At 38.2% G+C, this 22,395-nt stretch overlaps 1 protein-coding gene across 1 annotated transcript; it reads left to right on the top strand.

The window, feature by feature from the left end:
* The first annotated feature begins 1,659 nt into the window (after positions 1-1,659).
* On the top strand, positions 1,660-2,119 carry LOC129555989 (acyl-CoA-binding protein). The gene has a single exon (XM_055425949.2). The coding sequence runs from the start codon at positions 1,726-1,728 to the stop codon at positions 1,987-1,989; it is 264 nt and encodes an 87-aa protein (XP_055281924.1). The 5' UTR covers positions 1,660-1,725; the 3' UTR covers positions 1,990-2,119.
* The last annotated feature ends 20,276 nt before the right edge of the window (positions 2,120-22,395 follow it).

Raw genomic sequence — 22,395 nt, 5'->3', positions numbered from 1 at the left:
TTAGTTTCATTGAGTTAGACAGGGCTGTTGTCCATATGATCAGATCAACTAGTTTTTTGTGATTATGATTTCAGTGTGTCTGCCCTCTAATGCCCGCTCCCAACACCTACAGTCTTATTTGGGTTTCTCTTACCTTGGGCGTGGGATATCTCTTCACAGCTGCTCCAGCAAAGTACACTTGCTGTACCTTACCTTGGACGAGGGTATCTCCTCAAGGCCGCCCCTCCTGACCTTGAATGTGTAGAAGCTCCTCTCGGCCCTCCTGTGCCCGTGCAGCCACCTCCTCTTGGACGTGGGACAGCTCCTCTCGGCCACTGCCCTGACCTTGGTCGTGGGGTAGCTCCTCTGGCCGCCCTTCTGTGCGTGGTTGGTTGTGCGGAGCAGGCATCCCTCGTGTCTGTGCCGCCGGAGCTGGCATCCCTCACGTCTGTTTAGGTCTACATAATCTGCCTGCGATGCAGGAAAACTGGGGTGGATCCCAGGGTTGGAAAGATTTCCTGGAGAAGGTCATGACAACTTACTTCAGTGTTCTTGCCTAGAGTATTCGCACAGACAGAAGATCCTGGCAGGCTGCAGTCCATGGGGTCCTAAGAGAAAGATATGACTAAGTGACTAAGCAAAGCACAGCAGCTACATGCTTAGAAATACATTCTAGTTCAAGTTTCTCCCTTTGGTAAGCAAAAGTGTTACTTTCAATGTTTATTTCTAAACTGCCCAGTTCTACTTCAATAGGATTAGAATTGGTTGAGGATGAAGGTTGATTCCTTCTTCAGTAATAAAAATTGTGTAATCTACCCTCTTAAAATGACTATCATAGATTCTGGATGAGGACTATGGATGAAACATATCAAATATAAAACACATTAGGAAGTTAGTGAAAATGGTGCTTTATTATTCCTTTTGGACTTAAGATAAAATTATGTGTGTGTGTGTGTGTGTGTGTACATATGTGTGGGCTTCCCTGATAGTTCATCTGGTAAAGAATCCACCTTCAATGTGGGAGACCCTGGTTTGATTTCTGGGTCAGGAAGAACCCCTGGAGAAAGGATAGGCTACCCACTCAAGTATTCTTGGGCTTCCTGATAGCTCAGCTGGCAAAGAATCCATCTGCAATGCAATGCAGCAGACGTGGGTTCGATTCCTAGGTTGGGAAGATCCCCTGGAGGAGGGCATGGCAATCCACTCCAGTATTCTTGCCTGGAGAATCCCCATGGACAGAGGAGCCTGGTAGGCTACAGTCAATGGGATCGCAAATAGTCATACACAACTGAGCAACTTCACTTTCTTGTTCAACCAGTTGATTTAGTGCTTTTCAAAATAACTTTCTGAAGTTAAAAAGATGATAATCTTAGTTTTCTGTTGCTTATTTAACTCACAAAGCTTTATGATTTCTACACTTGAAGTCTTTTACAGAAGGAAGGAATACATGCTATTATAAATCAGAAAATCTGTTAAACTGTTCTTCATTGTTTATTTGCTCTATGATATAAACAACACTGTAAACTGAGGTTCTTCATTTGCGAAAAGGAAATATTAGCATCTGGCCTGCGTGTATCACAATTATTTTGTGGATATCAAGTGTGATAATTTAGATAAAGCCCTATCATCAACCATTAAGTCCTATACAAATATTAGTTAAGAAGATAGTTATGGGAGTCTTGTGCTACTGCTTCCTGCTCATCGCCGCCTCCGCCGGCTTCCTGGAATCTTTGCAACACCACCGGCATGTCTCAGGCTGAGTTTGACAAAGCTGCTGAGGAAGTTAAGCAGCTTAAGACCAAGCCAGCAGATGAGGAGATGCTGTTCATCTACAGCCACTACAAACAAGCAACTGTGGGTGACATAAATACAGAACGTCCTGGAATGTTGGACTTCAAAGGCAAGGCCAAGTGGGATGCCTGGAATGAACTGAAAGGGACTTCTAAAGAAGATGCCATGAAAGCTTACGTTGACAAAGTAGAAGAACTAAAGAAAAAATATGGAATATAAGAGACTGAGTTTGGCTGCCAGCCATTCATTTCACCTAAACTGATTTAATGCCTTGCTTTTCTAATACTGTGGATGAAGTTAATGAATAACTAGCTAAACCAGAAGCTCAAGACAGCCCAGGATATGACTCTAATAGATTAGGAGCTGAAACAATTACTAATCCTTGCTGAGTAATTTTTATCAGTAGATGAATTAAAAGTATCTTTGTTACTTTAAAAAAAAAAAAAGATAGTTATGGTAAGAGACCAAAAATAAGAATCTTAGAATTTAAATACCAAGCCAATATATTCAAAGTGATTCAGTAATATATTATGTATGTCACTCTGCTTATTTAACTGATATGCAGTGTACATCATGAGAAACGCTGGGCTGGATGAAGTGCAAGCTGGAATCAAGATTGCTGGGAGAAATATCAATAACGTCAGATATGCAGATGACACCACCTTATGGCAGAAAGTGAAGAGGAACTAAAAAGCCTCTTGATGAAAGTGAAAGAGCAGAGTGAAAAAGTTGACTTGAAACTCAACATTCAGAAAACTAAGATCATGGCATCTGGTCCCATCACTTCATGGCAATTAGATGGGTAAACAGTGGGAATAGTGACAGACTTTATTTTTCGGGCTCCAAAATCACTGCAGATGGTGACTGCAGCCATGAAATTAAAAGACAAATGCTCCTTGGAAGAAAAGTTATGACCAACTTAGACAACATATTAAAATGCAGAGACATTACATTGCCAAAAATGGTCCATCTAGTCAAAACTTTGCTTTTTTCCAGTAGTCATGTATGGATGTAAGAGTTGTACTGTAAAGAAAACTGGGCACTGAAGAATTGATGCTTTTGAACTGTGGTGTTGAGGAAGACTCTTGAGAGTCCATTGGACAGCAAGGCGATCCAACCAGTCCATCCTAAAGGAAAACAGTCCTGAATATTCATTGGAAGGACTGATGCTGAGGCTGAAACTCTAATACTTTGGCCACCTGATGGGAAGAACTGACTCATTTGAAAAGACCCTGATGCTGGGAATGATTGAGGGTGGGAGGAAAAGGGGATGACAGAGGATGAGATGACTGGATGACATCATTGACTCAATGGACATGAGTCTGAGTAAACTCCAGGAGTTGGTGATGGACAGGGAAGCCTGGTCAGCTGCAGTCCACTTGGTTGCAAAGAGTCAGACAAGACTGAGTGACTGAACTGAACTGAACTGATGTGTATATATATATATATATATATATATATATATATATATATATATAATTTTCACATTCTTTTCCATCATAGTTCAACAGACGATATTGACTGTAGTCCCCTGATCTATTTCTGGAGATGGCAATGCACCCCACTCCAATACTTCTGCCTGGAAAATCCCATGGATGGAGGAGCCTGGTGGGCTGCAGTCCATGGGGTCGCTAAGAGTCGGACACGACTGAGTTACTTCACTTTCACTTTCACTTTTCCCCTGTTCTATAGAGTAGGAAGAGTAAGACCTTGTCATTTATATATCATTTATAACAGTTTTTATCTGCTAATCTCAAACTCCTAATTTATCCCTCCCCCTCCCTCTTTGGTAATCATAAATTTGTTTTCTACATCTGAGAGTCTGTTTCTGTTTTGTAAATAAGTTCACTTGTATCATATTTTAGATTTCACATATAAGTGATAACATATGATACTTGTCTTTGTCTGTCTTGCTTCACATAGTATGATAATCTATAGGTCCATTTATACTGCAAATGGCATTATTTCATTCTCTTATGGCTGAGTAGTATTTCATTGTATGTATGTATGTATGTATATTAGGTAAGAAGATAGTTATGGTAGTAAGGATCAAAGATATAGATCTCTTTAACTAGTTTCTGCTCATTATTACTGTTTTTTTTTATGTTGAGGGATTAATATGCTATTTTTCCTAGATTCTTAATATATAACATGAAATCATTGAATCTCAAATTTTCTTAGTATATACTTATTTTCTAATATATTAATATAAGGTTATATATTTCCCTGTTAACTAAGATTGAGCTACATCTAACTGTATCAGCCTTGTCTAGGTCAACGAAACTATGAGCCATTCTGTGTCAGGCCACCCAAGATGAATGGGTCATATGGGTCATAATGTAGACTTCTGACAAAACATAGTCCACTGGAGAAGGGAATGGCAAATCACTTCATTATTCTTGCCTTGAGAAGTCCATGAACAGTATGAAAAGGCAAAAAGATCGGACACTGAAAGATGAACTCCCCATGTCGGTAGGTGCCCAAAATGCTACTGGAGAAGTGTGGAGAAATAACTCCAGAAAGAATGAAGACATGAAGCCTAAGTGAAAACAATGCCCAGTTGTGGATGTGACTGGTGATGGAAGTAAATTCTGATGCTGTAAAGAACAATATTGCATAAAAAGATGGAATGTTAGGTCCATGAATCAAGATAAATTGGAAGTGGTGAAACAGGAGACAGCAAGAATCAACATTGACATTTTAGTAATCAGTAAACTAAAATGGATCAGAATGGGAGAATTTAATTCAGATGACCATTATATATACTACTTTGGGGAAGAATCCTTTAGAAAAAATAGAGGAGCCCTCATAGTCAACAAAAGAGTCTGAAAGGCAATACTTGGGTGCAATCTCAAAAATGACAGAATGATCTCTGTTCATTTCCAAGACAAATCATTCAATACCACAGAAATCCAAGTCTATGCCCCAAGCACTAATACCAAAGAAGCTGAAATTAAAGGTTCTGTGATGACCTATAAGACCTTCTAGAACCAACGCCAAAAAAGATGTTCTTTTCATCATAGGAGACTGGAATGCACAAGCTGGAATCAAGATTGCTAGGGGAAATATCAATAACCTCAGATACACATATGATACCACCCTTATGGCAGAAAGGGTAGATCAACTGAAAAGCCTCTTCATGAAAGTGAAAGAGAAGAGTGAAAAAGCTTGCTTAAAATTCAACATTCAATAAACTAAGACCATGGCATCCAGTCCCATCACTTCATGGCAACCAGATGGGGAAACAATGGCAGACTTTATTTTCTTGGGCTCCAAAATCAATGCAGATGGTGACTGCAGCCATTAAAACACACATGTTCATTGGAAGAAAAGCTATGACCAACCTAGACAGCATATGAAAAAGCAGAGACATTACCTTGCTAACAAAGGTCTGTCTAGTCAAAGCTATGGTTTTTCCAGTAGTCATGTGTGGATGTGTGAATTGGACCATAAAGAAAGCTGAGCATCAAAGAACTGATGCTTTTGAACTGTGGTGTTAGAGAAGACTCTTGAGAGTTCCTTGGACTGCAAGAAGATCAAATCAGTCAATCCTAAAGGAAATCAGTCCTGAATATTCATTGGAAGTACTAATGCTAAAGCTGAAGCTTCAATACTTTGGCCACTTGATGCAAAGAACTTACTCACTGGCAAAGACCCTGATACTGGGAAAGATTGAAGCCAGGAAGAGAAGGGAACGACAGAAGATGAGATGGTTGGATGATATCACAGACTCGATGGACATGAATTTGAGCAAGCTCCTGGAGTTAGTAATGAACAGAGAAGCCTGGAGTGCTGCAGTCCATGAGATTGCAAAGAGGCGGACACGACTGAGTGACTGAACTGATCTGAACTGAAAGAGAAAGGTAAAGACACTTTCTTTAGACACACTAACCCTTGGTTGCTTCTGTAAATGTTGTTTTCCACTCAATAAACTACAGAGTTTATAAAATAGACCCTTACATAAGGGCTGATATTTCATATTTTCACAGAAATGTTTGCTGTGAGTCTTGATTTTGGCTTTCAAAAATAACTATAAAAAGACTTCTCCACCAATAACATTGTATATGGGAAGCAAACGTAAGTTTCATTTACCAATTTAGTCACACTGTTTCAGGGATACAGAGGAATTTTAATGGCAGAAAGAGAAAACTTTATAAGGTAGTCCTAGGAAACAAATATATAGAAGATATATATAATTATATATATTCTACAAATGTATGTCTATTACACTATACAATATGAATAAAGTATATTAAGTCTATTTTATCTAACCTCCTCCACACCCCAATAATAATTCTACTGTTAAGGATGTGCCAATTACTATTCATAAAGCTAGAAATTTCACTTAAAATAAGTTAAAACTTCAGGGCTGATAAAGTCTGAATTAACTGGATATCTCTTCCAATTATTTTTCAGAGAGAACAATGTCCATAAACATTTACAATTACTTTATAGCAGAGTGATTCAAATTGACAGCAAAGTGATTACAAATATGAATTTATCGAGCACAATGACATATTTCTAAATACTACTCTCTAATAGAAAAGTGCTCAAAATATGCAAACATACAGTAGCTTAAATGTGTTTATTAAATAATTTAAATATTATTAGTATTGATGCTGAAATACTAATGCAAAAATATATATGACTGCATTAGGAAATGCTAGAATCTGAGTTTCTTAAAGTCAAAAACTAGATCTCCTCCATCTCTGAATATTTTTAATATAGCCTTTTAGGTTGTCTGCATTCTCAGTCACTTAGTTGTGTCCAACTTTGTGTTCCCATGGACTGTGACCCACCAGGGTCCTCTGTCCATGGAATTTTTCAGGCAAGAATACTGGAGTGTTTCGCCATTTCCTCTGCTAGAGGTTCTTCCCTATCCAGGGATAGAATCCATGTGTCAGGCATTGGCAGTCAGATTCTTTGCCACTGAGACACCTGGGAAGCCAGTCTTTTAGGTTGCTGCTGCTGCTGCTGCTAAGTCTCTTCAGTCGTGTCCAACTCTGTGTGACCCAATAGACAGAAGCCCACCAGGCTCCCCCGTCCCTGGGATTCTCCAGGCAAGAATACTGGAGTGGGTTGCCATTTCCTTCTCCAATGTGTGAAAGTGAAGCCGCTCAGTCGTGTCCGACCCTTAGCGACCCCAAGGACTGCAGCCTACCAGGCTCCTCCATCCATGAGATTTTCTAGGCAAGAGTACTGGACTGGCTTGCCATTGCCTTCTCCATCTTTTAGGTTAAATCACTACAAAAAAGATTCTGAGAAGAAGGATTATGTGCAGGAGTTTATTTGCTTTCAGGAACAGCGATTTTATTTTATTTTTATCACCTTTTCTTCTTAGTGTTTATTTATTTATTTATTTTTTATTGGAGGCTAATTATTTTACAATATTATATTGGTTGGTTTTGCCATACATCAACATGAATGGGCCCCGGGTGTACATGAGTTCCCCCTCCAGAACCCCCCTACCACCTCCCTCCTCCCCTTATCCTCCCTCTGGGTCATTCCTGCATACCAGCCCTGAGCATCCTGTAACATGCATCGAACCAGAACTGGCGATTCGTTTCACATATGACAACATACATGTTTTAATGCCATTCTCCCAAACCATCCCACCCTCACCCTCTCCCACAGAGTCCCAAAGAATGTTCTATACATCTGTGTCTCTTTTGCTGTCTCGTATACAGGGTTATCATTTGCATCTTTCTAAATTCCATATATGTGTTAGTATACTGTATTGGTGTTTTTCTTTCTGGCTTACTTCACTCTGTATAATAGGCTCCAGTTTCATCCACCTCATTAGAACTAATTCAAATGCATTCTTTTTAATGGCTGAGTAATACTCCACTGTGTACATGTACCAAAGCTTTCTTATCCATTCGTCTGAAGATGGACATCTAGGTTGCTTCCATGTCCTGGCTATTATAAACAGTGCTGCAATGAACATTGGAGTACATGTGTCTCTTTCAATTCTGGTTTCCTTGGTGTGTATGCCCAGGAGTGCGATTGCTGGATCATATGGCAGTTCTATTTCCAGTTTTTTGAGGAAGCTCCACACTGTTCTCCATAGTGGCTGTACTAGTTTGCATTCCCACCAACAGTGTAAGAGGGTTCCCTTCTCTGCACACCCTCTCCAGCATTCATTGCAGGTAGACTTTTGGATAGCAGCCATTCTGACTGGTGTGAAGTGGTATCTCATTGTGGTTTTGATTTACATTTCTCTGATTATGAGGGATGTTGAGCATTTTTTCATGTGTTTGTTAGCCATCTTTATGTCTTCTTTGGAGAAATGTCTGTTTAGTTCTTTGGCCCATTTTTTGATTGGGTCATTTATTTTTCTGGAATTGAGCTGCAGGAGCTGCTTGTATAATTTGGAGATTAATCCTTTATCAGTTGCTTCATTTGCTATTATTTACTCCCATTCTGAAAGCTGTCTTTTCACCTTGCTTATAGTTTCCTTTGCTGTGCAGAAGCTCTTGATTTTAATTAGGTCCCATTTGTTTACTTTTGCGTTTATTTCCAATATTCTGGGAGGTGGGTCTCGGAGGATCCTGCTGTGATTTATGTCGGAGAGTGTTTTGCCTATGTTCTCCTCTAGGAGTTTTATAGTTTCTGGTCTTACATTTAGCTCTCTAATCCATTTTGAGTTTATTTTGGTGTATGGTGTTAGGAAGTGTTCTAGTTTCATTCTTTTACAAGTGGCTGACCAGTTTTCCCAGCACCAATTGTTAAAGAGTCTGTCTTTTCTCCATTTTACATTCTTGCCTCCTTTGTCAAAGATAAGGTGTCCATAGGTGCGTGGATTTATCTCTGGGCTTTCTATTTTGTTCCATTGATCTGTATTTCTGTCTTTATGCCAGTACCATACTGTCTTGATGACTGTGGCTTTGTCGTAGAGCCTGAAGTCCAGCAGGTTAATTCCCCCAGTTCCATTTTTCTTCCTCAAGATTGCTTTGGCTATTCGAGGTTTTTTGTATTTCCATAGAAATTGTGAGATTATTTGTTCTAGTTCTGTGAAAAATATCGTTGGTAGCTTGATAGGGATTGCATTGAATGTATAAATTGCTTTGGGTAGTATACTCATTTTTACAATATTTATTCTTCCAATCCACGAACACGGTATATTTCTCCATCTATTAGTGTCCTCTTTGGTTACTTTCACTAGTGTTTTATAGTTTTCTATGTACAAGTCTTTTGTTTCCTTAGGTAGATATATTCCTAAGTATTTAATTATTTTTGTTGCAATAGTGAATGGAATAGATTCTTTAATTTCTCTTTCTATTTTCTCATTATTAGTGTATAGGAATGCAAGGGATTTCTGTGTGTTGATTTTATATCCTGCAACTTTACTATATTCATTGATTAGCTCTAGTAGTTTTCTGGTAGAGTCTCTAGGGTTTTCTGTGTAGAGGATCATGTCATCAGCGAACAGTGAAAGTTTTACTTCTTCTTTTCCAATTTGGATTCCTTTTATGTCTTTTTCTGCTCTGATTGCTGTAGCCAAAACTTCCAGAACTATGTTGAATAGTAGTGGTGAGAGTGGGCACCCTTGTCTTGTTCCTGACTTTAGGGGAAATGCTTTCAGTTTTTCACCATTGAGGATAATGTTTGCTGTGGGTTTGTCATATATAGCTTTTATTATGTTGAGGTATGTCCCTTCTATTCCCACTTTCTGGAGGGTTTTTATCATAAATGGATGTTGTGTTTTGTCGAAGGCTTTCTCTGCATTATTGAGATAATCATATGATTTTTATTTTTCAGTTTGTTAATGTGGTGTATTACATTGATTGATTTGCGGATATTGAAGAATCCTTGCATTCCTGGGATAAAGCCCACTTGGTCATGATGTATGATCTTCTTAAAATATTGTTGGATTCTGGTTGCTAGAAATTTGTTAAGGATTTTTGCATCTATGTTCATCAGTGAAATTGGCCTGTAGTTTTCTTTTTTTGTGTGGTCTTTACCAGGTTTTGGGATTAGGGTGATGGTGGCCTCATAGAATGAGTTTGGAAGTTTCCCTTCCTCACCACTTTTCTGGAAGAGTTTGAGTAGAATAGGTGTTAGCTCTTCTCTAAATTTTTGGTAGAATTCAACTGTGAAGCCGTCTGGACCTGGGCTTTTTGTTTGCTGGAAGATTTCTGATTACAGCTTCTAGTTCCGTGCTTGTGATGGGTCTATTCAGATTTTCTATTTCTTCCTGGTTCAGTTTTGGAAAGGTGTACTTTTCTAGGAATTTGTCCATTTCTTCCAGGTTATTCATTTTATTGCTATATAATTGCTGATAGTATTCTCTAATAATCCTTTGTATTTCTGTGTTGTCGGTTGTGATCTCTCCATTTTCATTTCTAATTTTATTGATTTGGTTCTTCTCCCTTTGTTTCTTGGCGAGTCTGGCTAGTGGTTTGTCATTTTTATTTACCTTCTCAAAGAACCAACTTTTGGCTTTGTTGATTTTTGCTATGGTCTCTTTTGTTTCTTTTGCATTTATCTCTGCCCTAATTTTTACGATTTCTTTCCTTCTACTGACCCTGGGGTTCTTCATTTCTCCCTTTTCTAATTGCTTTAGATGTAGAGTTAGGTTATTTAGTTGACTTTTTTCTTGTTTCTTGAGGTGTGCCTGTATTGCTATGAACTTCCCCCTTAGCATTGCTTTTACAGTGTCCCAGAGGTTTTGGGTTGTTGTGCTTTCATTTTCATTCATTTCTATGCATAATTTGATTTCTCTTTTGATTTCTTCTATGATTTGTTCATTATTTAGCAGCGTGTTGTTCAGTCTCTATATGTTGGCATTTTTAATAGTTTTTCTCCCGGAATTGAGATCTAATTTTACTGCATTGTGGTCAGAAAAGATGCTTGGAATTATTTCAATTTTTTTGAATTTACTAAATCTAGATTTATGGCCCAGGATGTGATCTATCCTGGAAAAGGTTCCGTGTGCACTTGAGAAAAAGGTGAAATTCATTGTTTTGGGGTGAAATGTCCTATAGAGATCTATTAGGTCTAACTGGTCTATTGTATCATTTAAAGTTTGTGTTTCCTTGTTAATTTTCTGTTTAGTTGATCTATCCATAGATGTAAGTGGGGTATTAAAATTTACTATTATTGCATTGTTGTTAATTTCCCCTTTCATACTTGTTAGTAATTGTCTTACATATTGCAGTGCTCCTATGTTGGGTGCATAAATATTTATAATTGTTATATCTTCTTCTTGGATTGATCCTTTGATCATTATGTAGTTTCTTTATTTGTCTCTTTTCACAGCTTTTGTGTTAAAATCTATTTTATCTGATATGAGTATTGCTACTCCTGCTTCCTTTTGGTCTCTATTTGCATGGAATATCTTTTTCCAGCCTTTCACTTTCAGTCTGTATATGTCCCTAGTTTTGAGGTGGGTCTCTTGTATACAACATATATGGGGGTCTTGTTTTTGTATCCATTCAGCCAGCCTTTGTCTTTTGGTTGGGACATTCAACCCATTTATGTTTAAGGTAATTATTGATAAGTACGATCCCAAAGCCATTTTCTTTATTGCTTTAGGTTCGAGTTTATACACTCTTTCTGTGTTTCCTGTCTAGAGAAGGTCCTTTAGCATTTGCTGCTGAGCTGGTTTGGTGATGCTGAATTCTCTCAGCTTTTGCTTGTCTGTAAAGCTTTTGATTTCTCCTTCATATCTGAATGAGATCCTTGCTGGGTACAGTAATCTGGGCTGTAGGTTATTTTCTTTCATCACTTTAAGTATGTCTTGCCATTCCCTCCTGGCCTGAAGAGTTTCTGTTGAAAGATCAGCTGTTATCCTTATGGGAATCCCCTTGTGTGTTATTTGCTGCTTTTCCGTTGCTGCTTTTAATATTTGTTCTTTGTGTTTGATCTTTGTTAATTTGATTAATATGTGTCTTGTAGTATTTCGCCTTGGGTTTATCCTGTTGGGGACTCTATGGGTTTCTTGGACTTGGGTGATTATTTCTTTCCCCATTTTAGGGAAATTTTCAAGTATTATCTCCTCAAGTATTCTCTCATGGTCTTTCTTTTTGTCTTCTTCTTCTTCTGGGATGCCTATGATTAGAATGTTGAAGCGTTTAACATTGTCCCAGAGGTCTCTAACATTGTCCTCATTTTTTTATTTCCTTTTTCTTTTTTCCTCTCTGTTTCATTTATTTCTACAATTCTATCTTCTGGCTTGCTTATCCTATCTTCTGCCTCTGTTATTCTACTGTTTGTTCCCTCCAGAGTGTTTCTGATCTCATCTATTGCATTATTCATTGTATATTGACTCTTTTTTATTTCCTCTAAGTCCTTATTAATCCTTTCTTCCACCTTCTCAATCCTTTTATCCAGGTTATTTATCTGTAACTCCATTTTGCTTTCAAGATTTTGAATCATTTTCACCATCAAAATTCGAAATTCTTTATCAGGTAGATTCCCTAAATCTTCCTCTTTTGTTTGTGTTGGTGGGCATTTATCTCATTCCTTTACTTGCTGGGTGTTTCTCTGCCTCTTCATCTTGCTTATATTGCTTTGCTCAGGGTGGCCTTTCCCTCTTCTGGCACTTTGTGTAGTTCTCTTTATTATTTAGTTTCCTCACTGTGTGTGGGGATGGACAGGTGACTTGTCAAGGTTCCCTGGTTAGGGAAGCTTGTGTCGGTATTCTGGTGGGTGGAGCTGGATTTCTTCTCTCTGGAGTGCAATGAAGTGTCCAGTAATGAGTTATGAGATGTCAGTGGGTTTGGAGTGACTTAGGGCAGCCTGTATATTGAAGTTCAGGGCTATTTTCCTGTGTTGCTGGAGAATTTGCGTGGTATGTCTTGCTCTGGAACTTGTTGACCCTTGGGTGGTGCTTGGTTTTAGTGTAGGTATGGTGGTGTTTGATGAGCTCCTATCGATTAATGTTTCCTGGAGTCAGGAGTTCTCTGGTGTTCTCAGGATTTGGGCTTAAGCCTCTTGCCTCTGGCTTTTGGTTTTATTCTTGGAGTAGCCTCTAGACTACTCTATCTGTCATTTCCAAGGTGGTTCCCTCTGTTTTAGCTTCTGTTTGCTGGTCTCTTCAGTGTCTAATTTCCGCCCTGATACTAGGGGGTGTGTGGACACTTTTTAAAGCTCAGTTGTTCAGTCCTGTTCTGGGAAGGGAGGAACACTGCAGACAAATATCTCTGGCTTCTGTGGGGGGTGCTCGCAGCGTCTCAGGCACACTGGGTTTGCCCCAGCTCACAACGCGTGTGTTGTCCCAGTGTACACTTCACAGGCTCTAGGTTGCTCTGCTGGGAATTGTCCGAGTCCGGCACTGGGTTGTATGCACTTCCCAGGTCTGAGCAGCTCAAGTTCAGGTTCTCGGGTACTCCACAAAGGTGCAGACTTGGTTGGGCATGCGTTTTGTGCCTTCCCTGGTCTGAGCAGCTCAGGTGACCAGGTGTTTGGCGAACGCAGTCGCTGCAACTTATCGCCTCCCCAGTCCCTGCCACTTGGTTTTCTGGGTGTGCAACCAGCACACCTTCTCAGGCAGATATCGACTGGCCCAAGCCCAAGAAGTCTTGACTAGCAACAAGCCTGCCTGTAGTTTGTATCGGATGCCTTTCTGGGGCTGCGGTTGCCCCCTCCAGCTCTGGCTGCCCTCCCTTGCCTGTCTCGGCGGGGGGATGGGGGATGAGCGGACCACAGCCGGCTCGCTCTGCTTAGTCCTTTGTTTTATGAGCGGGGCTTGCGGAGTCTTAGGTTAGAGCTTTCCGCCTTTTCGTGGGGAAGCTATCCCAGTCTGCTTTGATATCCCCAGTTCTCTCAGATTGTTCTTGCGGCATTCAAGCCCAGTCCTCTCCCTAAGCAGTTCAGCCGTCTCCTCCCTGCCCAGCCCCTGCTTGCTGATGGTGTATGCAGGCATCTGCGCTGCTTCTCCGCTGGGAGTTACCGTTTGGTGGGTAATCTGTGGGTTTTAAAAACATCTTTAAAAAAATATAGAGGTTTATGTGGCCCTCTGAGGTTCCAAGGCTTACCACAGATTCGCCAGTGAGAGTGTTTCCTGGTGTTTGGAAGCTTCTCTTTTTAAAGCCTCCCTTCCCGAGATGGAGCTCCGTCCTTACTTCATTTGTCTCTCTTTTTATCTTTTATGTTTTTTCCTACCTCCTTTCGAAGACAATGGGCTGCTTTTCTGGGTGCCTGATGTCCTCTGCCAGCATTCAGAAGTTGTTTTGTGGACTTTACTCTGCATTCAAATGTTCTTTGGATGAATTTATGGGGGAGAGAGTGGTCTTGATGTCCTATTCCTCCACCATCTTGTTCCTTCTCCGGAACAACAATTTTAAAGGAATGGGGGAGGTAAGGCCTAGAAGAGGGAACAGTGAAGCTAAAATGACAATTCAGTTAAGCTAAATTGTGTCAAGGGGACATTTTTATTCAAATCAAACAGTTGTTCCATGCAAGGTATTACTACTACTAATGAGATGAAATAAATTTGGGAAAGATAGCTTCCTTATATAAAGGTAATTTGGAGCAAAAGGATCTTTGTCAGCAGCCAACATACCCAGAAGCTGGGAAGCTGTATACTTCAATCACCTGTATACCTGTATATCTTGGAGGTTTGGTGTGGCAATCTCAATGGGCTGTATCTTTTTCCTTTCTTACCTATTTATTCTATAATATGGAAGAAAAATTTGTGTGTGGATGTGAATATGGGTATAGGGAGACGGATCTGCCATCAGTTCAGTTCAGTTCAGTCGCTCAGTCGTGTCCGACTCTTTGTGACCCCATGAATCATAGCCCGCCAGGCCTCCCTGTCCATCACCAACTCCTGGAGTTCACTCAAACTTATGTCCATCGAGTCGGTGATGCCATCCAACCATCTCATTCTCTGTCGTCCCTGTCTCCTCCCACCCTCAATCCTTCCCAGCATCAGACTCTTTTCCAGTGAGTCAACTCGTCGCCTGAGGTGGCCAAAATGTTGGAGTTTCAGCTTCAGCATCAGTCCTTCCAATGAACACCCAGGATTGATCTCCTTTAGAATGGACTCTTTGGATCTCCTTGCAGTCCAAGGGACTCTCAAGAGTCTTCTCCAGCACCACAGTGCAAAAGCATCAATTCTTCGGCGATCAGCTTTCTTCACAGTCCAACTCTCACATCCATACATGACCACGGGAAAAACCATAGCCTTGACTAGACGGACCTTGGTTGGCAAAGTAACATCTCTGCTTTTTAATTTGCTATCTAGGTTGGATTTGCCATAATAGAAGCTAAATGGTCTCTGCTCTAAGAACAATTAAAACAACTGATGAGAAAGAAGTATTTTAATAAACATTTTCATATCAGTTTTAACTTGTGTCTTGGCTCTGAACTGACAGGTTTTAATGTCTTGTTATAGCCACCCTTAGCATTTCTTCAGGATGGAAGATATTGAATGGGGCTATAATTCATAGGTCTTATCTTTGGTTTATATCTTTGTTTCATCTTATCTATTGGTAAAATTCTAGTCACTTATAACCCATACTTCTAAGAGAACCTCCATGTTCTAATATTGACATATTTATTGTAAATGCAATGATATCTAGAATAAATAAACCCAATTTGTTTAAAAAATACATCTTACAGGTTAGTTTGCCTTGTTTTCTTTCGTTGGTTATAAACATGGGAATTCCTTACATTGTCAAATCCTGATCCAGTCTGCAGTGTTCTCTGAAATTTTCCACTTCTGATAAGCATGCTGAAGGTGCAGGAGTAAACGTCTCAGTGTAAGGAGGAAAATATAGGGAGAAGGCACTGTTGGCCCCCTTGGTGAGGAAGATGAATTGACAAAAGCTATTCCAAGTCACTCCAGTACTCTTGCCTAGAAAATCCCATGGATGGACGAGCCTGGTAAGCTGCAGTCCATGGGGTCGCTAAGGGTCAGACACAACTGAGTGACTTCACTTTCACTTTTCACTTTCACACATTGGAGAAGGAAAAGGCAACCCATTCCAGTGTTCTTGCCTGGAGAATCCCAGGGACGGGGGACCCTGGTGGGATTCTGTCTGTGGGGTCACACAGAATCGGACACGACTGAAGTGATGCAGCAGCAGCATTCCATTCTATAAGAGAGGGAAGACTAAGGATTATTTTCTTTCCAGTTTCAACTCTGCCGTTTGACTCATAAACGTGGACTACATTAGAAAATTCTTCAAATTTCAACAGAACTATGTAGCACACACTTAGTGCTTAATATGTCCCGTGTACTGTATTATCTGCTTTACAGAAATGAATTCATTAAATATTCATAAGAAACCTGTAAAATGGATGCTAAAATTATCCTTCTTTTACAAATGAAGAAACTGAATCACAAAAAGTTTAAGAAACTTGACAAATATTAGGTGTTTATTAAAGGACTAAGATTCCATGGCTTACATTCCAGAGTGCAAGCTATATACAATACTCTACACTGGAATCTTGGCTACCTCTCTACTCCCTGTTCTTATGTCATACCACTGAGAAAGAAAAAACTGAGGACAATTCAGATATCAAAGAAAAATTGCAAATTATCTAAAAATAACATTACTTCATTTACAAACTATGAGTACTTCTTAAGTACTAGGAAACCACATATTTTATCAGGGCCAACTAAAGGGAAAGGATATGTAGCTCTGATTCCATGTCTTCATTCTTATTTTGTTATCTACTTCAATGCCTCCATACCTACTCCTCAAATCTTATCCCCATAATCACAACTTGAAGCCATTTATGAAGTCTGAAAAGAAGACATAGCTTCCTACACAAATTGTCACATAAAAATGGATTTTAGTCTGTGGATGTATCTTGACAACTGATCAGGTTAACATATTTCAGAAGATATTCTTCTGCTGTACTACTTTTATAAAATAATATATAATCTCTGATTGAAGTCAGTGGATATTTGAAAATATCAGCAACAACAACACTCAGAATAGACAGGAAAGATTAATTTTCAAAGTTAGAGGAAAATGATGGCTTTTAGATTTCTCACCAACTGCGAATGATGATCACATAATAAAGGGCCTCTTTTGTATGCAGCAAGCCACATGAGAGGCAGTCATTGAAAATAGAAGTTTACAAGAGAAAAAAAGTACAAATAAGTATATTTGTTTCCCAAGAAAATTCAATGATGACTTGTCACCCCTAAATTAATTTAGCATATATCTAGAAGGGGTAGGTGTAGATATATGCAAGTTAGAAAGAAATAGTATGTGCTAGACATTCCAGTAAACACAATGGCTAATTTTAAGAATTCGATACATTTGAATCCTGCTATTATTTTACTTATTCTGAATTATTATAGATGCAACAAAAGTTTGCCCCAACCTGATTTTACACAACCTGAGTTGCTTTCATAAAGGTTCACAATCTGATAGTCTAATTACTACCTAGTTAAAAAAGTGAGAAATTGACTTGAGACATCTCTACAACTAGCTTCAAATTGTTTGAACATTGGTCTTTTGCTGGAATATTATTTTAGTCTATATTTAAGCCAAAGTTTCTATCACTTGATTTGCAGATAAAGGTTTCGGACTAGAATTAAGGAGAGGAAATAAAGAAATTTCAATAGACAATTAAAAAAAAACCAAACTATTGGGCTATTTTAACAACAAAAACCTATTGTACTATTGTTTTAAATTGAAACTAAACACATATTACACACACACATTTTTCCTTTCCTTTTAGTTGCCTGTAATTTAAGATTATGTTCCTCATTTAATGAAATATTGTTGCAGCTAATGGTCATTTAGGGGTTCTTTTCATATTTTCTTTGGAAAATATGAAAACAAAAGTTCAAAAATGTAATTTCAGAGACTTGCTTCTTTGGAGATATTGATATATAATTGAACTCCTGATCTTTCCTTGCTGAACTGGAAATGATTTAAAAACGTGTAATGATAGCAAAATAACATATCTGAGTAAATTATTGGCTTTTTCACTCTTTACTCCATGTACTAGAATAACCCAAAATTCAGAATACTTTTGAAATTTAAGATAGGAAAAGTTTTGGGTAATCACTTTAAACTTTTTCTCATGTAGTAGTAGCTAAAGAAAGCATTTTATAAATACTTTCCTTTACTTTACAGGGATATTTAGCCTTAGCACCCCACAGTGAAAATTGGGGAGCTGATAAAGATGAATATTTAAATTATTAATTTAGTGTACTTTATGGAAAGTCCTCTAAAGTAGTGCTAGCACCATTCTTTATAAAGTGCAGATAAATACGACCTATTCTCCCATTTTTGGATATCAGACAGGACTCTGAGACTCATTTGTTCTCCTGTGCTGTTCATCATCAGTCATTTAAATATATGGGGTTCAAACCACAGGCATTAAGCTTTATCATTTCTAGTTTCTCAGTGATTCTGTAGTTTAATGGAGTGTTTTCTGTTTTTTTTTTTAATTTATACTTTGTATGAACTTTTTTCCATAAATCTCTAAGCCCATAATCACACTTTGCTTTGTAATCCATCCTTCAGTGTGTCTGCTTTTTATCCTTAAATTTCTTTTCTCAGGAGGAATGCTCCCCTTTACATATATACACAATACTATCAGGATGCATTATTTATGAGCTTGGATTGCCTGGGTTTCCAGCTATAAACACCTATTGCAACCTTTGAAATACTAGGATATTTCTAAAGTTGATTTTACTCTTAAAACAGGTTCATACACTGGCTTTGAATGTGCATCCTTAGATTTTCATGACCCTGTGAAGGAGAAATATATCACTCAAGGAAGGACTCTCCAGTGACATCCTATACCAGTGCATCATCAGTACAATGGGGCTTTAATAATATATTGCCAAGTGTCACATATCAGTAAGCACTGGGGCAAGGAGAGAAGTCACTTTAATCAATTATTTGTGCTATGTATCATCACAGTGTCACCAGCTGGCACTCAAGAACACAAACCTATATAAGAGAGGTGATGTCACTGCTATTTTTGTTATCTTTGAATTCAAGGTGAATAAAAATAATGTTGTTAAGAGGCTTTTTAAAAAGTATGGTGATTTCAATGTTTATATAAATACTTCCAATGTTTACGAGTAGCAAATAGAAATGTTAGCTTAAATTTCTCCTTAGAATGTTAAGCTATTTGAAAATTCTACACACAAATTTAAACCGATTTTACTTTCTTCAGGGTAGATTTGATTGTGTATCATGAATATTTTAAAAATTATTTTGAAGAATTAAAACGTATACATACCTATGCAACCACAAACTTTTGTCTTTATTTGTCTTTTAACTATTTTCATTTATCTAAATTAATATACAATCCAAAATAACTATAAAACAAATTCAACAAAGCTATGTGCTTGGTTCCTTCATTCTTTTATTTTTTTTAAGATTTCAATTTAATTGTAGTGAAAAGTATTGGATGTTTCATTTCTTGCAAGTGATGTTTCTATGATAGCTACTATAGATTATTAAGTTCAAAAACAAATACAATCTTAAAAATTTGTTTTACACTAGCAATTGTTTAAAATGATTTTTGCTTTGAACCAAAGAACTATATCATTTTTATCATTGTAATCCCATCATCTAACTGAAAGTCTAAAGCAGAGTAGGTCTTATCTGTTGAATTAAATGTAATTCATCTTTAATTTATGTATTAAAAATAGATTTGGAAATGGTGGTAAGTCTCCATAAGATAATTCCAATAATAAAAATGTAATGACATGTAATCAAGGATATGTGTAGCTTCAACTACACTTAAAATGTTCCTGAAGACTAGATTTTTCAGCTGCCTTCCTGATGTTGTAAAATTGATCTTTGAAAAAGATTTTCCAGGTCTCAGACTCAGTCTTGAAACTGAAATTAGGATCCTAATCACTGAGATTTCCATTACATTCAACTGATTGCAATGCTTCTCCTACAAAGTTATATCTGCTTAACTTTCCTAAAGTTATCATGTGAAATGCCAGGCTGGAAGAAGCACAAGCTGGAATCAAGATTATCAGGAGAAATATCAACAGTCTCAGATATACCAATGATACCACTCTAATGGCAGAAAGTGAAGAGGAACTAAAGAGCTCCTTGATGAAAGTGAAAGAGGAGAGTGAAAAAGCTGGCTTGAAATTAAACACTAAAAAAAAATAAACTAAGATAATGGCATCTGGTCCCATTACTTCATGGCAAATATAAGAAGAAAAAGTGGAAACAGTGACAGATTTTACTTTCTTGGGCTCCAAAATCACTGCAGACAGTGACTGAAGTCATGAAATTAAAAGACTTTGCTCTTTGGAAGGAGAGCTATGACAATCTAGCAGTGAAAATGAAGTGCTAGTTGCTCAGTCATATCATGTCTGACTTTGCAACCCCATGGGCTGTAGCCTGCCAGGTTCCTCAGTCCATGGAATTCTCCAGGCAAGAATACTGGAGTGGGTAGCCATCCCCTTCTCCTGGGAATCTTCCCAACCCAGGGATTGAACCCAGTTCTCCTGCTTTGCAGGCAGATTCCTCACTGTCTGAGCCACTAGGAAAGCTCAACCTAGACAACCTAAACAGCATTAAAAAGCAGAGACAGTAGTAGTCACATGCAGTCACATACAGATGTGGGAGTTGGACCATAAAAAAGGCTGAGCACTGAAGAATTGATGCTTTTGAATTGTGTTGCTAGAGAAGACTCTCGAGAGTCCTTTGGATGACAAGGAGATCAAGCCAGTCAATCCTAAACAAAATCAACACTGAATAGTTATTGAAAGGACTGCTGCTGAAGCACCAATTACTTTGGCCACCTGATGTGAATAGCCAACTCACTGGAAAAGAACCCAGTGCTGGGCAGGGCTGAAGGCAAACAGAGAAGAGGGTGGCAAAGGATGAGATGGTTAGATAGCATCACTGACTCAATGGACACGAGCTTGAGCAAACTCTGGGAGGTAATGGAGGACAGTGGAGAGCCTGGCATGCTATAGTCTGTCTGTGAATGCTCAATCACTTCAGTCATATCTGACTCTTTGCAATCCTATGGACTGTAGCCTGCCAGGCTCCTCAGTCCATGGGATTCTCCAGGCAAGAATACTAGAGTGGTTTGCCATGCCCTCCTCTAGCTAGGGGAACTTCCTGACTAAGGGAGGGAATCCCATGTCTCTTAAGTCTCCTGCATGGGCAGCAGGTTCTTTACCCCTGGCACCACCTGGGAAGCCCACACTGCAGTCCATGTGGTTGCAAATAGTAGCACTGACAACAACAACAACTTTTCTTAAAAATAATGTTGAGTAATTCCATACGAAATTCCATTTCTATATGGGCATTACCTGGGATATGAAAAGTACTAGACATTTAGAGAGAAACTAACAGGACTAGAAATGTAGAATAGTATTTTCAGGTATAGCTTTATTACTCCTACTGTTGATTTTGTTGAAGTTAATTCACTACTAAGAAATCAGAAGCAATAAAAACTAAGATTGCTTACTATTATCTAAAGTTTACTGTTTGCCATAAAGTTTCTTGTTTATGCCTTGGTTTTTTTTTTTTTTTTTCCTCCATGAATGTTCAAATAACTCATCTGAATTTTGTTAATTTTATTCTATGTGTCATGCTCAGATGCTCAGTTGTGTCCCACTCTTTGTGTCTCTATGGACTGTAGTCTGACATATTCCTCCATCCATGGAATTCTCCATGCAAGAATACTGCAGTGGATTGCTATTTCCAACTACAGAGGATCTTCCTGATCCAGGGATTGAACCAGTGTCTCTTGTGTCTCCAGTATTGACAGGCTTAATTCTATGAAATTGCCAATTTATTTATGAATTATACCTTAGTTTATTTACTTGAAACACATATTGTATAATTTCAAGACTGACCCAATTCTAGATACTGTACAGAGTTGAATAAGTGAATATATGTTAGAAGCTTATTGCTCAACCTTACCAGGTGGAGACTATTTGATTAGTTACTACAAATCCTTTCCATAACATTCATAAGCTCTTTTCAAAATTATAATTTTCTTACTATGTATAATGTAAAATACATTTAATATAGCATAATATAAATCATGCAATATAGAGTACATATATAAGAAACATGAAAATACACAATTATATTTTGTATTAGGGAATATTAGTATGTATTTTATATTAGGAAAATTTGACATTGTAAATGAGCAAAAAAAATGATAAAAAGAAAATATTTATAAACTTATAAGCCAGATACATTATACTCTTTTATATGTTGTATTTATTTAATACATATTATAAAATGTTATAATGTTATTATAACATTCTTATAAAATTACCTAATATTAATTAGGCCAGGCTTCAGCAATACGTGAACCATGAACTTCCAGATGTTCAAGCTGGTTTTAGAAAAGGCAGAGGAACCAGAGATCAAATTTCCAACATCCACTGGATCATGGAAAAAGCAAGAGAGTTCCAGAAAATCATCTATTTCTGCTTTATTGACTATGCCAAAGCCCTTGACTGTATGGATCACAATAAACTGGAAAATTCTGAAAGAGATAGGAATACCAGACCACCTGACCTGCCTCTTGAGAAACCTGTATGCAGGTCAGGAAGCAACAGTCAGAACTGGACATGGAACAACAGACTGGTTCCAAATAGGAAAAGGAGTACGTCAAAGCTGTATATTGTCACCCTGCTTATTTCACTTATATGCAGGGTACATGATGAGGAACGCTGGGCTGGGAGAAGCACAAGCTGGA

This window comes from Moschus berezovskii, chromosome 12 (assembly GCF_049115385.1).
Source record: "Moschus berezovskii isolate FMDL1 chromosome 12, NW_MosBer_1.0, whole genome shotgun sequence".
NCBI lineage: Eukaryota > Metazoa > Chordata > Mammalia > Artiodactyla > Moschidae > Moschus > Moschus berezovskii.
Note: the sequence above shows the minus strand (reverse complement) of the source record. Positions and strands in the feature narration are given on the sequence as shown.

What these genes read in the sequence shown, in the direction of transcription:
- LOC129555989 (XM_055425949.2), top strand. Translation starts at nt 1,726, where the DNA reads ATGTCTCAGGCTGAGTTTGACAAAGCTGCTGAGGAAGTTAAGCAGCTT.